Source organism: Tamandua tetradactyla, chromosome 15 (genome assembly GCF_023851605.1).
Source record: "Tamandua tetradactyla isolate mTamTet1 chromosome 15, mTamTet1.pri, whole genome shotgun sequence".
NCBI lineage: Eukaryota > Metazoa > Chordata > Mammalia > Pilosa > Myrmecophagidae > Tamandua > Tamandua tetradactyla.
In genome coordinates, this window is record NC_135341.1 from 85,372,969 (window position 1) to 85,386,555 (window position 13,587).

At 41.4% G+C, this 13,587-nt stretch overlaps 1 protein-coding gene across 4 annotated transcripts in view; it reads left to right on the forward strand.

The window, feature by feature from the left end:
• Positions 1-12,531, forward strand: part of PXYLP1 (2-phosphoxylose phosphatase 1) — a 92,448-nt gene extending 79,917 nt beyond the window's left edge. For all 4 annotated transcript variants that reach the window (XM_077130265.1, XM_077130266.1, XM_077130268.1 and 1 more), the window contains one exon: positions 10,167-12,531. In XM_077130265.1, coding sequence (XP_076986380.1) covers positions 10,167-11,104 — 938 coding nt within the window. In that variant the 3' untranslated portion in view covers positions 11,105-12,531. The remainder of the gene's footprint in view (positions 1-10,166) is intronic.
• Positions 12,532-13,587: the final 1,056 nt, after the last annotated feature.

A 13,587-nucleotide genomic window follows, 5' to 3' on the forward strand; every position in this document is an offset into this window, starting at 1 on the left:
TGACAGAGTGGGGGGGGGGGGACAAGCAGAAGTTTCTAGAGAGCCGATTTTGTTAAAATCCTTACGGAACTGGTTCTTCATGCACAAGTTCTACATTTGTTTAGACCTGGGGTTCCTCACCTACCAGATTGAGCACCCCCTTTTGGTAATAGGTATTTTATGATGCTCCCTTTACTATCTCGACGTAAAATTAAAATGTAATATAACCTTCCTGTCTACATAATTTAAAAAAATCCATTCTATCAGGGCGCTTACTGCAGTATATAAAAAGGAGCTAATTTATTATATAACCCTATGTATTTCAACATAAGTAAACGCTTGATCACAATGAAATGAAAAAGTATAATGCATGCACCTAAACAGAGAATCATGGTGACTGTGGCAGGTACGGATGCAGTCTGATTGAGGGACTTAAATGAAGTGAAGACTTCACTTAACTGACATTGCATTTCTGGAAAATTCAGTGGATGCTAATATCAGGCTAAAAATGTTTTGTGTTTATGTAAAACACGGTTTTTCAACAGGTTTCAAGCAGGTTTTTCACCTATGGGAATATCTCATGGTATATTCAGAAGTAACATGGGATGGAGAACTGTTGTTCCTTGTGGAGGGTGTCTAGCACCCCGCCCCCCCCCACATTATTAGGACCATCCGACCCCCACTGCCCACCCACCCACCCAGCCCCAGGCAGTATCATGTTTGCCAAGAACCACTGGTTAGAGGCTCTGGTTGCAAGTAATAGAAACCAACCTAAACAAAAAGGGGAAAATTGATATAAGGATCCAGGAGTGGCATGGGCCCCAAGGATAATGTTCCATCCAGGACCCCAGAGGCTGGTACAGGAGTGCCAAAAGCCGTCATGCCCCTGCTGCTCTCAGTGGGTTTGCCTTGTGTTGGTCAACAAAGCGACTAGCCACACCCAGAGGGGAACTTGCAAGTTCAAAGCCAATCTGATGGGGTCCTCTAGGGTCAGTAACCATGGGTGCTTGCCAGGGGTGGGGCATGACTGTGCCGAGGACAGGGGGCCCAGTTTCTGGAGCCAGGTTTGTTCCCTCAGAAGAGGTGGTGGTGGCTTTTACACTGAGAGGCGATCATTCATTTGGACCTTTCTTCCCAACTGATCTATTAACATCAAATCATTTTCTAAACAAGTATGGCTCTAGAATTAATTTTGTAGAACTGTGTGCCTCTGTTCCCTCATTGTCTCTCTCTCCTAAAAATATTTTTATTGAAAATCTTTGCACATATACTATTCCATACATGGTATACAATCAGTGGCTCACAGTATCATCACATAGTTGTGTGTTCATCACCATGATCATTTTTAGAACTTTTGCATCACTCCAGAAAAAGAAATAAAAAGAAAAAGCCCATCCATCCCATGCCCCTTACCCCTCCCTCTCATTGACCATTAGAATTTCAATCTATCCAACTTTTTTTACCCCATTATCCCCCCTATTATTTATTTAATTTTTTATCCATATTTTTTACTCATCTGTCCATATCCTGGATAAAAGGAGCATAAGACACAGGTTTTCACAATCACACTGTGCTGGTTTGAAAGATGTATGTCCCCTAGAAAAGCCATGTTTTAATCAAAATCCCATTTCATAAGGTAGAATAATCCCTATTCAGTACTGTATGTTTTAAAATGTAATCAGATCATCTCCTGGAGATGTGATTTAATCAAGAGTGGTTGTTAAGCTGGATTAGATGATGACATGTCTCCATCTATTTGGGTGGGTCTTGAGAAGTTTCTGGAGTCCTATAAAAGAGGAAACATTTTGGAGGATGAAGGAGATTCAGAGAGAGCAGAGAAGAATGACATAGCCACGAGAAGTAGAGAGTCCATCAGCCAACGCTTTGGAGATGAAGAAGGAAAATGCCTCCCGGGGAGCTTCATGAAACAGGAAGCCAGGGAGAGAAAGCTAGCATATGACGCCATGTTCGCCATATGTCCTTGAAGCCAAGAGAGAAGCCCTGACTGTGTTTGCCATGTGCCTTCTCACTTGAGAGAGAAACCCTGAACTTCATCGGCCTTCTTGAACCAAGAAGGTTCTTCTCCTGGATCCCTTTGATTGGACATTTCTATTGACTTATTCTATTGGGACATTTTCTTGGCCTTGGAACTGTAAACTAGCAACTTATTAAATTCCCCTTTTTAAAAGCCATTCTGTTTCTCATATATTGCATTCTGGCAGCTAGCAAACTAGAACACACACAGTCACATTGTCAAAGCTGTACACAGGCTTCAAGAATCAAGGCTACTGGAACACAGCTCAACAGTTTCAGGTACTTCCCTCCAGCCACTGCAATAGACTATAAACTAAAAAGGGATACCTATGTAATGGATAAGAATAACCTCCAGGATAACCTCTCGACCCTGTTTGGAATCTCTCAGCCACTGAAACTTTATTTTGTCTCATTTCTCTCTTCTCTCTTTTGATCAAGAAGGCTTTCTCAGTCCCATGATACCGGATCCTGGCTCATCCCTGGGAGTCCTGTCCCACGTTATCAGTCAGGGAGCTCTATGCCCCTGGGAGTCATGTCCAACATAGGAGGGGGAAGGCAGTGAATTCACCTGCTGAGTTAACTTAGAGAGAGAGAGAACACATCTGAGCAACCAAAGAGTTTCTCTGGGAGCAATTCTTTGGCATAATTATAAGTAGGCTTAGCTTCTCCTTTGCAGGAATAAGTTTTAGGGGTGAACCCCAGATTAAGGGCTCAGCTTATTGAATTGGTTGTCCCCACTGCTTGCGAGAATATCAGGAATTCCCAGATAAGAAAATTTAATATTTCCCCCTTTCTCCCTAGTCCCCCAAGGGGACTCTGCAAATACTTTTTTATTCACTGCACAGATTACTCTGGGATGTATCAGAGCATCACATTAACCTGGACAAACCAATAAGATCTCATGCCCTTTTCATGGTTCCATGTACTTATGGTGTTCAACTGAACTGACCAGACAAGTTAAATTAGGTAATGCCCTACCCAAAATATAAATTTTGTACCAAATAAACATCTCTCCCTTTGGTCTCACACGGAAGTTGAGTTTTAAAATATAGCCCATATCATCCTTTACCTTGTATTCTGATTTACTCTAGTCCTATCCAAATCAGCTTCATTTATACCTCTAGTTGAAGTCTTGTCACTTTTTCAATTTTTTAAACAGTTCCTGTATGGGGTAATGCTGATTTTCATAGTTTTAGAGCTCTAATTCTGAGTCTCAGGTGTCATATAAATACCCAAAGTTTCTGTGCGCGAACAGGTTATATCCAAACAGCTCAGTATCTCAGAATTTAGAAATAACAGTTACAACTTCTGAAAAGATATGACTGCTGTAAGAGCTTACAATGTAAGACCCTTTACAATAGGCCCCAACTTGATAACCCATGGTCTCGATTTCAAGTCACCGAGTTTGTACATTATAGTTAGTCCATATGAGTGAGGCATGCTATTTGTCTTTTGGTTTCTGACATTTCGTTCAACATACAGTCCTTAAGGTTCATTCATCTAGTTGCATGCCTCACCACTTCATTCCTTCTTTTGGTAGTTTATTTATACACCACAGTTCCCCCTTCCATTCCTCAGTCATTGTACCCTTAGGCCACCTCCATCCATTGTGAGTCACAAGCCATAAACAGTCATATGCAAATATCCATTCATATCCCCACTCTCACTTCCTCCAGGTATATACTGAGCAATGGGGTTGCAGGATCATATGGCAACCCCACCCCTAGCCTCCTGCAGAACTGCCCTCCACGGGGCTGCACCTCTTATTTCCCTACCAATAGTGAATAGGTGCATCTCTTTTTTCCATATTCTCTCTAGTATTTCTTTCTCTGTGTTCATTTCTAAATGGTTTTATTTGCCTGTCATGCAATCCAACTTAAGTAGATAGCCATGCCTTTGCCACCAAAATCTATATGAAAACATTTCTTTTTCTTTCACAAAGAATCCATAGCCTGCCCCCATGCCCCTGCCTGTTGACATTGTAGTGTGGGCATGATGCCTTTGTTACATTCAGTGGAAGCATGTTACAATGTTACTGTTGAATATAGACCCTAGCTTGTACTGATTGTACCGTTGCCTGTATACCATCCCATTTTCAACCACTTGCAATGTTGGCATTCATTATTCCACCTTATGTAAAAATATCTTATATTTGTACATTTAATTACCATCTGTTCTAGTTTGCTAACTGCCGGAATGCAATATACCAGAAACAGAATGGCTTTTAAAAAGGGAAATGTAATAAGTTGCTAGTTTATAGTTCTAAGGTCGAGAAGATGTCCCAATTAAAACAAGTCTATAGAAATGTCCAATCTGAGGCATCCAAGGAAGGATACCTTGGTTCAAGAAGGCCGATGAAGTTCAGGGTTTCTCTCTCAAGTGAGAAGGCACATGGCAAACACAGTCAGGGCTTCTCTCTCTCATCTGGAAGGACACATGGTGAACACAGCATCATCTCCTAGCTTTGTCTCCTGGCTTCCTGTTTCATGAAGCTCCCTGGCTGGTAGACTCTCTGCTTCGTGGTGCTGTGGCATTCTCTTCTCTCTCAGAATCTACTTCCATTCTCCAAAATGTTTCCTCTTTTGTAGGACTCCAGAAATTTATCAAGACCCACCCAAATGGGTGGAGACATGTCATCCCTTAATCCGGTTTAACAACCACTCTTGATTAAATCACATCTCCAGGGAAATGAGCTGATTACAGTTTCAAACATACAGTATTGAATAGGGATTATTTTCCTTTATGAAATGGGATTTAGATTAAAACATGGCTTTTCTAGGGGACATACATCCTTTCAAACCAGCACACCATCACTGTCCACTCTAGGCATTCCTAAATCATACGATCTCAGTCTTTATCCTCTATCTTTCCTTCTGATTTTATATGTTCCCCTAACCCTTCTCCCTCTATTATGCTCACATTCAGCTTCATTCAGTGTACTCACATTACTGTGCTACCATCAGGTAGTATATTGTGCCATCCATTTCTGAATTTTTACAGTCAGTCCTGTTGTACAATCTGTATTCCTTCTTTACCAAATGCCCAATCTCTACCCTTTTTTTTATCTCCTGATTACCTCTGTTTTTAACTTCAACTCTCAAAGTTCACTCACTAACATTAGTTTATATTAGTGAGATCATTCGGTATTTGTCCTTTTGGTTCTGGCTAATTTCACTCAGCATAATGTCTCCAAGGTTCATCCACGTTGTTACATGCTTCATAACTTTATTCTGTCTTACAGCTGCATAATATTCCATTGTATGAATATACCACGGGTTGATTAGCAACTCATCCATTGATGAATATTTGGGCTGTTTCCATCTCTTGGCAATCATAAATAATGCTTCTATAAACATCAGTGTGCAGATGTCCATTTGTGTCCTTGCCCTCATGTCCTCTGAATAGATACCTAGCAATGGTATTGCCAGATCATATGCAATTCTATACTTAGCTTCCTGAGGAACCGCCAAGCTTCCTTCCATAGCAGTTGCACCATTTTACGTTCCCACCAACACTGGATAAGTGTGCCTCTTTCTCCACATCCTCTCCAGCACTTGTCATTTCTGTTTTATTGATAATGGTCATTCTAGGGGTATTAGATGATATCTCATTGTGATTTAGATTTGCATTTCCTTAGTAGCCAATGAACTTGAGCATCTTCTCATGTGCCTTTTAGCCATTTGTATTTCCTCTTCTGAGAACTGTCTGTTCATGTCTTTTGCTATTTGTTTTTACATGAAGAATATATTTACTACTATATTATACATTTTTTCAAAAATATTTTGTTAATTACATTTTTTCCAACTTCATTTCTTCATATCTTCATGTTTTATTAAGGCATGAGGTTAAAAATTAGTTAAATTTTATAGTAACCTTAGAATGATCATTAACTTACCAAAGTTTTCCATATAATCTTTTGTGTGTGTGTGAAATATAACATATTTACACAAAAGCAATACATTTTAACAAGTAGTTTTAGAACAGATTTTAAAGTTTGGTATGGGTTACAGATGCACGATATCTCATTTTTTCTTCTAGCTGCTCCAAGACACTGGAGACCAAAAGAAATGTCAATATAATGATTCAGCAGTCATACTCATTTGTTAAATCCTATGTTCTCTGTTATACCCCTTCCTCTCTTTAAAAAACATATATACGTAAAAGCAGGAAATTTCAAAGTACATTGCAGCAATTAGTTGTAGAACAGATTTCAGAGTTTGGTATGGGTTACAATTCCACAAGTTTTAAGTTTTTATTTCTAGCTGCTCTAAGGTCCTCAAGGCTAAAAGAAATATCAATATAATGATTTGGCACTCATACTCATTTGTTAAACCTGACCTTCTATATAGCTCCACCATCACCTTGGATCTTTCTCCCACTCTTTAGAGGTATTTGGGCTATTCCCATTTTAAATTTTTCATGTTTGAAGGGGCTGTTGATAATTTGGTATAGGGGGATGGAACTAGCTGGTGTTCTAGAGAGGCTGACCCCTCTGCATTTCAGGACTTATGTGGCCAGGGACCCATCTGGAGGTTGTAGGTTTTGGAGAGTTACCCTAGAGAATGGAACCTATGTAGAATCTTATATAATGCCCTAGGTGTTCTTTAGGATTGGCAGGAATGGTTTTGGTTGGGGTTTGGCAAGTTATGATAGGTAGTAATGTCTAACTGAAGCTTGTGTAAGAGTGACCTTCAGAGTAGCCTCTCGACTCTGTTTGAACTCTCTCAGCCACTGATACCTTATTTGTTACACTTCTTTTCCCCATTTTGGTCAGGATGGCACTGTTGATCCCATGGCACCAGGGCCAGGCTCATCCCTGGGCGTCACCTCCCACACTGCCAGGGCGACTTTCATCCCTGGATGTCATGTCCCATGTAGAGGGGAGGGCAATGGTTTCACCTGCAGAGTTGGGCTTAGAGAGAAAGGCCACATCTGAGCAACCACAGAGGTCCTCCAGAGGTGACTCTTAGACATACCTATAGGTAGGCTAAGCATCTCCACTACATATATAAGCTTCACGAGAGCAAGCTTCAAGATTTTTTTGCCCATTTTTAAATTGGGTTGTTTGTCTTTTTGTTGTTGAGTTGAAGAATCTCTATATATTCTGGATACAAAACTCTTATCTGATATGTTGTCTCCCAAATCCAAATATTGTCCCCCATTGGACAGGCTGCCTTTTTTACTTTCCTAATAAAGTTCTTTGATGCACAAAAGTGTTTAATTTTGAGGAGATCCATTCATCTATTTCTCTTTTCAATGCTCGTGCTCTGGGTATAAGGTCTAAGAAACTGCCTCCTATTACAAGATTTATAAGGTATTTCCCTACATTTTCTTCTAAAAGTTTTATGGTCTTAACTCTAATATTTAGGTCTTTGATCCATTTTGAGTTAATTTTTATATAGTGTTTGAGATATGGATCCTCTTTCATTCTTTTGCATATGGATATCCAGTTCTCTAAGCACCATTTATTGAAGAGGCTGCTCTGTCCCAGGTGGGTTGGCTTGACCATCTTATCAAAGATCAGTTGTCCATAGATCAGAGGGTCTATTTCTGAACACTCACTTAGATTTCATTGAGTCAAAGATAAATAGATTCCACTGGTCAGTATATTTATCTTTATGCCAGTACCATGCTGTTTTGATCACTATAGATTCATAATATGCTTTAAAGTCAGGTAGTGAGAGACCTCCCACTTCATTTTTCTTTCTCAAGATATTTTCAGCTATTCAGGGCACCCTGCCCTTCCAAATAAAATTGGTTATTGGTTTTTCTATTTCTGCAAAGTAAGTTGTTGTGTTTTTAATTAGTATTGCATTGAATCTATAAATCAATTGGGTAGAATTGACATCTTAAAAATATTTAGTCTTCCAAACCATTTATTTAGGTCTTCCCTTCTATTTATTTAGGTGTCCCATGATTTCTTTTAGCAATTTCTTGTAGATTTCTGTATATAGGTCTTTTATATCCTTAGTTATATTTATTCCTAAGTACTTGATTCTTTTAATTGCTACTCTAAATGGAATTTTTTTCTTCATTTCCTTCTCATATTGCTCATCACTAATGTATAGAAACACTACTGATTTTTGGGCATTGATATTGTACCCTGCCACTTTGCTGTACTCATTTATAAGGTCTAGTAGCTTTGCTGTAGATTTTTCAGGATTTTCAACATATAGTATCATGTCATCTGTAAATAATGATAGTTTTATTTCTTCCTTCCTTTCTAATTTGGATGTCTTTTATTTATTTTTCTTGTCTAATTGCTCTAGCTAGACGTTCCAGCACAATGTTGAATAACAATGGTGACAGTAGGCAGCTTGTCGTGTTCCTGATCCTAGAGGGAAAGCTTTCAGGCATTCCCCATTGAGGATTATATCAGCTGTGGGTTTTTCATATATTCCCTTTACCATGTTGAGGAAGTTCCCTTCTATTGCTATCCTTTGACGTGTTTTCATCAAGAAAGTGTTGTCATTCTGTTTTGTTTTATTTTTGTTTTTTTTACATGGGCAGGAGCCGGGAATCGAACCTGGGTCTCCGGCTTGGCAGGCGAGAATTCTGCCACTGAGACACCATGGCCCATTCATCATTCTCTTTTAATGGTTACTCTTACCTTCTATTTTAAATGTCATTAGAAATACATAACTATTATCATCATCATTTAGGATTGGCATCCCACAACTTTATGAGATTGATCATTTGTGCCTATTCGGTGCGAGATGCTTGGGTAGCTGCTGAGCGTGTGGGGGGCGGGGGAGGTGTGGCCTGTCCTACAGAAGCCTCCAGCAGCAGGGAATGGCGCGCATGGGGACAGCCAACTGGAGTGCCAGAAGCTGCTGGGTCTGGAAGGAACGCATGCTGCAGAGTCAGGCTGACATGTAAAACAGGGCCGACAGTTTCTTTCATGATTTGTCTCTTACACATCGCTTTGGAAATGCTGGGACCTGTCACAGCCCACATCACTGAGGGGCTGCTGCTTTCAACAGTCTTGATTCAGAGAAAGACCCAGGCATCTTTTGGGTTTTCTTCTGAGCTGTTTCCCTTCCTGGGCCAATCCCTTTCCCTCTGTCTCACGCATTTCTGTCTAAAGTTGTCTCATCTCTGTGGCGGGACTTTTCAAACCTTTTGGACATCTGAATAGATGATATTACTGGTTGTTGGGCTTAAGCATGGTCACTGAGATTGTGCCCTGTTACATCCTGCTGGTCAGAAGGTGCACTTGATTTTGTCTCGAACTGACTTCTCTTGCATGGAGATAAGCTTTTTAATTTTTTTAGAAGATCATATATTATGTACTGTGGTAGTCAAAAACTAAAACAATATTGAAAGGTAACTTAGAATTCTTGCTGCCCATCCTTATTCTGTCCACCCCATTTCTGTGTCCCAACATCCCCAGGTGACCACTGAGGTTAGTTTCTTGGGACTCCTTCCAGAGTTTCTTTATGCAAAATACAAACAACTGCAAATGCACATTCTTATTTTTTTCCTCTTTCTTAAATGAAGCACATGAAACATACAGCTCGACATTTTTTTTTTAAGTGCTATATCTGGGAGATCGTCCCATTTCAGCACAAAGAGGGCTTCCTTGTTGATGAGATCCCTTAAGGCCTGGACAGGAGTAGAGAGAAGATGAGCGGAGTGTCCTCCCACGTAGGGAAGATGGGGTCAGTACAGGAACTTCCCAGCAGGGAGGGGCCGACGCCCAAGCAGGCAAGGCCACTTCTCCCCATGTGGTTGGTTTCGCTGGGCTCTGCTCTGCCTGTGCAGAGGGAGCGCCGTGTCCCTGGGCCAGGGGGGAGAAAGCTCTCATTAGGTCTATGTCAAGACAGCCTGTGACTCCTGGCCCCTTGGTCCAGCCAATTACGATGCCTTCCCCAGAGAAGGGGCTGGCCAAGGGGGAGGAGGGTGGGAGCGGCCGGTGCTCCTGGTGTCCCCTAGAAAGGCTATGGCTCTAGAGGATAGCTCCCTGCCCTGCTTGGCCCCATGTGGATATCCTGCAGAGGCTCCCTTCACCAGGTGTCATGAACCCATTTCTCAGCTTCCGCCCACTCCTCTGCACCCTCCCAGAGGTGTTTGCTCACGGTCTCAGCTCCCCTTTGTGGATTCCTTTTCCTAAGCTGGCAGTAAGGAGGGCTGTGTATCATGCTGTGTTTCAGGAGTCGTGCAGCATTTGCAGAACGGGCACCTGCTGAGGGACATCTATCTAAAGAAGCATAAACTCCTGCCCAGTGACTGGTCCCCAAACCACCTTTACTTAGAGACCACCGGGAAGAGCCGGACTTTACAGAGTGGGCTGGCCCTGCTTTATGGCTTTCTCCCAGACTTTGACTGGAAGAATATTTATTTCAGGCACCAGCCAAGTGCTCTGTTCTGCTCTGGAAACTGCTATTGTCCCACAAGAAACCAGTATCTGGAAAAGGAGCAGCGTCGTCAGTACCTCCTACGTTTAAAAAACAGCCAGCTGGAGAGGACCTACGGGGAGATGGCCAGGATTGTGGACATTCCCACCAAGCAGCTCAGGGCCGCCAACCCCATAGACTCCATGCTCTGCCACTTCTGTCACAACGTCAGCTTCCCATGCACCAGGAACGGCTGCATTGGCATGGAGCACTTCAGGGTGCTCAAGACGCATCAGATAGAGGATGAGCGAGAGAGGCGGGAGAAGAAACTGTACCTTGGGTATGCGCTGCTGGGTGCCCACCCCATCCTGAACCAAACCGTGGACCGGATGCGGCGTGCCGCGGAAGGCAGGAAGGAAGAGCTCTTTGCCCTGTACTCTGCCCACGATGTCACCCTGTCGCCGGTCCTCTGTGCCTTGGGCCTCACGGAAGCCAGGTTCCCAAGGTTTGCAGCCAGGCTGATCTTTGAGCTCTGGCAAGATAGAGAGAAGCCCCGGGAGCATGCTGTCCGGATTCTCTACAATGGTGTGGATGTCACATCCCACACCTCCTTTTGTCAGGAGCACCACAAGCGCTCTCCCAAACCCATGTGCCCACTCGAAAACTTCGCCCGCTTTGTCAAAAGGGACATGTTTATGGCCCTGGGTGGCAGCAGTGCCAGTTATTATGATGCATGTCACAGGGAGGGATTCTGAAAGGCACACAGCACAGTGCTTATAGGATCCACGCCAGTATGGAAGGGATGGGAAAAGTCCTCTTCTAGTTCTTTCCATTGCTAAGGGTACATGACTATTGATTCCTAAAAGCCAGAAGTCCTATTTGGGGGCCAGACAGATGGTTTGGGTTGAGGAATGAGGATATCACTGTCATCTGGGATGTGAGTTATCTGGTACACAATTGCCAGTTCATAGTGAAAGGAAGGTACTTTGCCATAGGCGGATCTAAGTTAGAACACCCATGTTGGCCAGTTCAAATTTGCATTCTTTTGGCCTGCCACGGTACTGGATGATGGAACCGGCAAGTCCCAGGCAAAATTTTCTTAGTACTGTACAGTGTTACCTTTGTCCTGTTCAGTGAAAAATTTCCTCAAGTGATTTATCTAAAACAGGGATCAGCAAACTTCTGCTAAGGGACAGACAGTAAATATTTTAATAGACTTCCCATGCCAGGAGGCTACCCCCAACTCTGCTGCAGCTCCCCAACTCTGCTGTTGTAGCGCAAATGCAACCACAGGCAGTACTTAAACAGGTGAGCGTGGCTGTGCCCGCTGGCGGTACAAAACACGTGGCAGACAGATTTGCCCCGCAGCCTGTGGTTCACCCACCCCCAGTGTAAGGAACAGTCTCTCCTATAGTTGCACTTTCAGCACTTTGAGAACCAATTGAATACCAAGAATTATTCAGTAGTGGTGCCTCCAGGAACTTCTGTTAGAAACACAGAATTTGGTCTGCATCTGACATTATTACAAAATTTGAGTGGTGGGGGAATAAACATTGAATCAGAATGAATCATGGAAAAAAAATTAGCATAATACTTGATGTTCATGATGATTGTGGTACAAGGTAGTTTTAAGTATGTTTTAAATATTTGTCTGCTGTCGTCTCTTTGCTGTATATGCTGAACTTTTTGTATTCCATTTAGTATTTTTATAGTCTAGGAAAATATTTTCTAAGACCAGTTTTAGATGTGCTCTTATTCATATAGAAATGTTCAATTTACCATACCTGCTTAGTGGTCAGAAGTGGACCAGAGGCTGAATTCAGGCACGTTCTCCCAATAAAACTAATTATGGCTCATTTCCTTGGACAAACCGTAGAATTGGATCAGTTTTTAAACCATTTTCATCAGTTTCATATGGTAAATTCTGACTGATTTTTAAATAAGGTTTTGAAAGAGCTTTGTGACTAGATGGTCAAATAATCTTTATATGGTATTTTATATATTAGAAGAAATTACAATTAAATCTGTGATATCTGAACTAACGGTGCTAGTACTGTGCAAAGAAATGTAAAGTGCAAGTGAGATTCTCTATTTGTCACTGGCATTCCAGCCTGTTCTCTTTGTATTTGTTCAGTGTTGGATTTGAATATGTCTGTTTCTACAAATAAATTTTTAAAGACTACTGTGCTCTACAGCTAATGGTTTGTACCTATAAGCCACTCTAGTTCTTTTCAAGTGAAAATCAAGGTTTTTAATATCTTCACTGCTTCTTTTATTGCTAAGAATCATGTGTTATCTCTGTAGTATTTTAAGCCTAATGAGTTTTTCCCCCACCCACTCATAGTATATCTGAATTAGAACTGCTGAACCCAGGATGAAGATATAAAAATAAAAGTGAGTCGAAAGAGTTTTTAAAAATCAAATCACATAGGTTGGTAAAAGCAAATTATTTTGTATAAGAGCCAACAATGAAACAAAAATATAGGTTATGCCTCCCCAGACACCGGCTCAGCACATTAAGGGACCTTCTCATTGTCAAGTTACTAGGGCATGTCATTCAGTAAGCAACACTGAGCACAGAGCTGAGATTAATATACATAGTCAACATTAATTACCAGATGGTTAAATAATCTTTATATGGTATTTTATATATTAGAAGAAATTATAATTAAATCTGTGATTTCTGGACTAATGGTGCTAGTACTGTACAAAGTAATATAAAGTGCAAGTGAGATTCTCTAGCGTCGCTGGCACTCCAGCCTGTTCTCTTTGTGTTTGTTCAGTGTTACATTTGAACATTAGCATGGCCTGGTTTGTGACAGGTGTGGCCGTACATGCATTAGATTTCGCTTTCCTGTTTTTTTATTAAAATGTGTGCATGGACACTGGAAAATAAACAAGACTGAAATGCAGCTTCAAAAGGGAAGTCCCCTAATCCCACCTCCAGAGACAGCACTGTGAACAGTTTAACCAATACTCTCCCAGGAGTTATCCGTGCAGATGCTAAAACAGAATCATTTTATATATAGTGTCCTGTGATTGCTTCCCTTAACAATATATCTTATTAACTTCTTTCCTTTAACAATATGTCTTGGAAGTATTTCTCATTAACTTGCTTCCATTTACAGTTATGTCTTGGAGATATTTCCATGTTGATAAATAGAGGCCTCTTTTTTTTTTCTAGATGCTGCATAACATTTCATGGTATGGATGTGACGTATTTTAAAACTCTTATTAA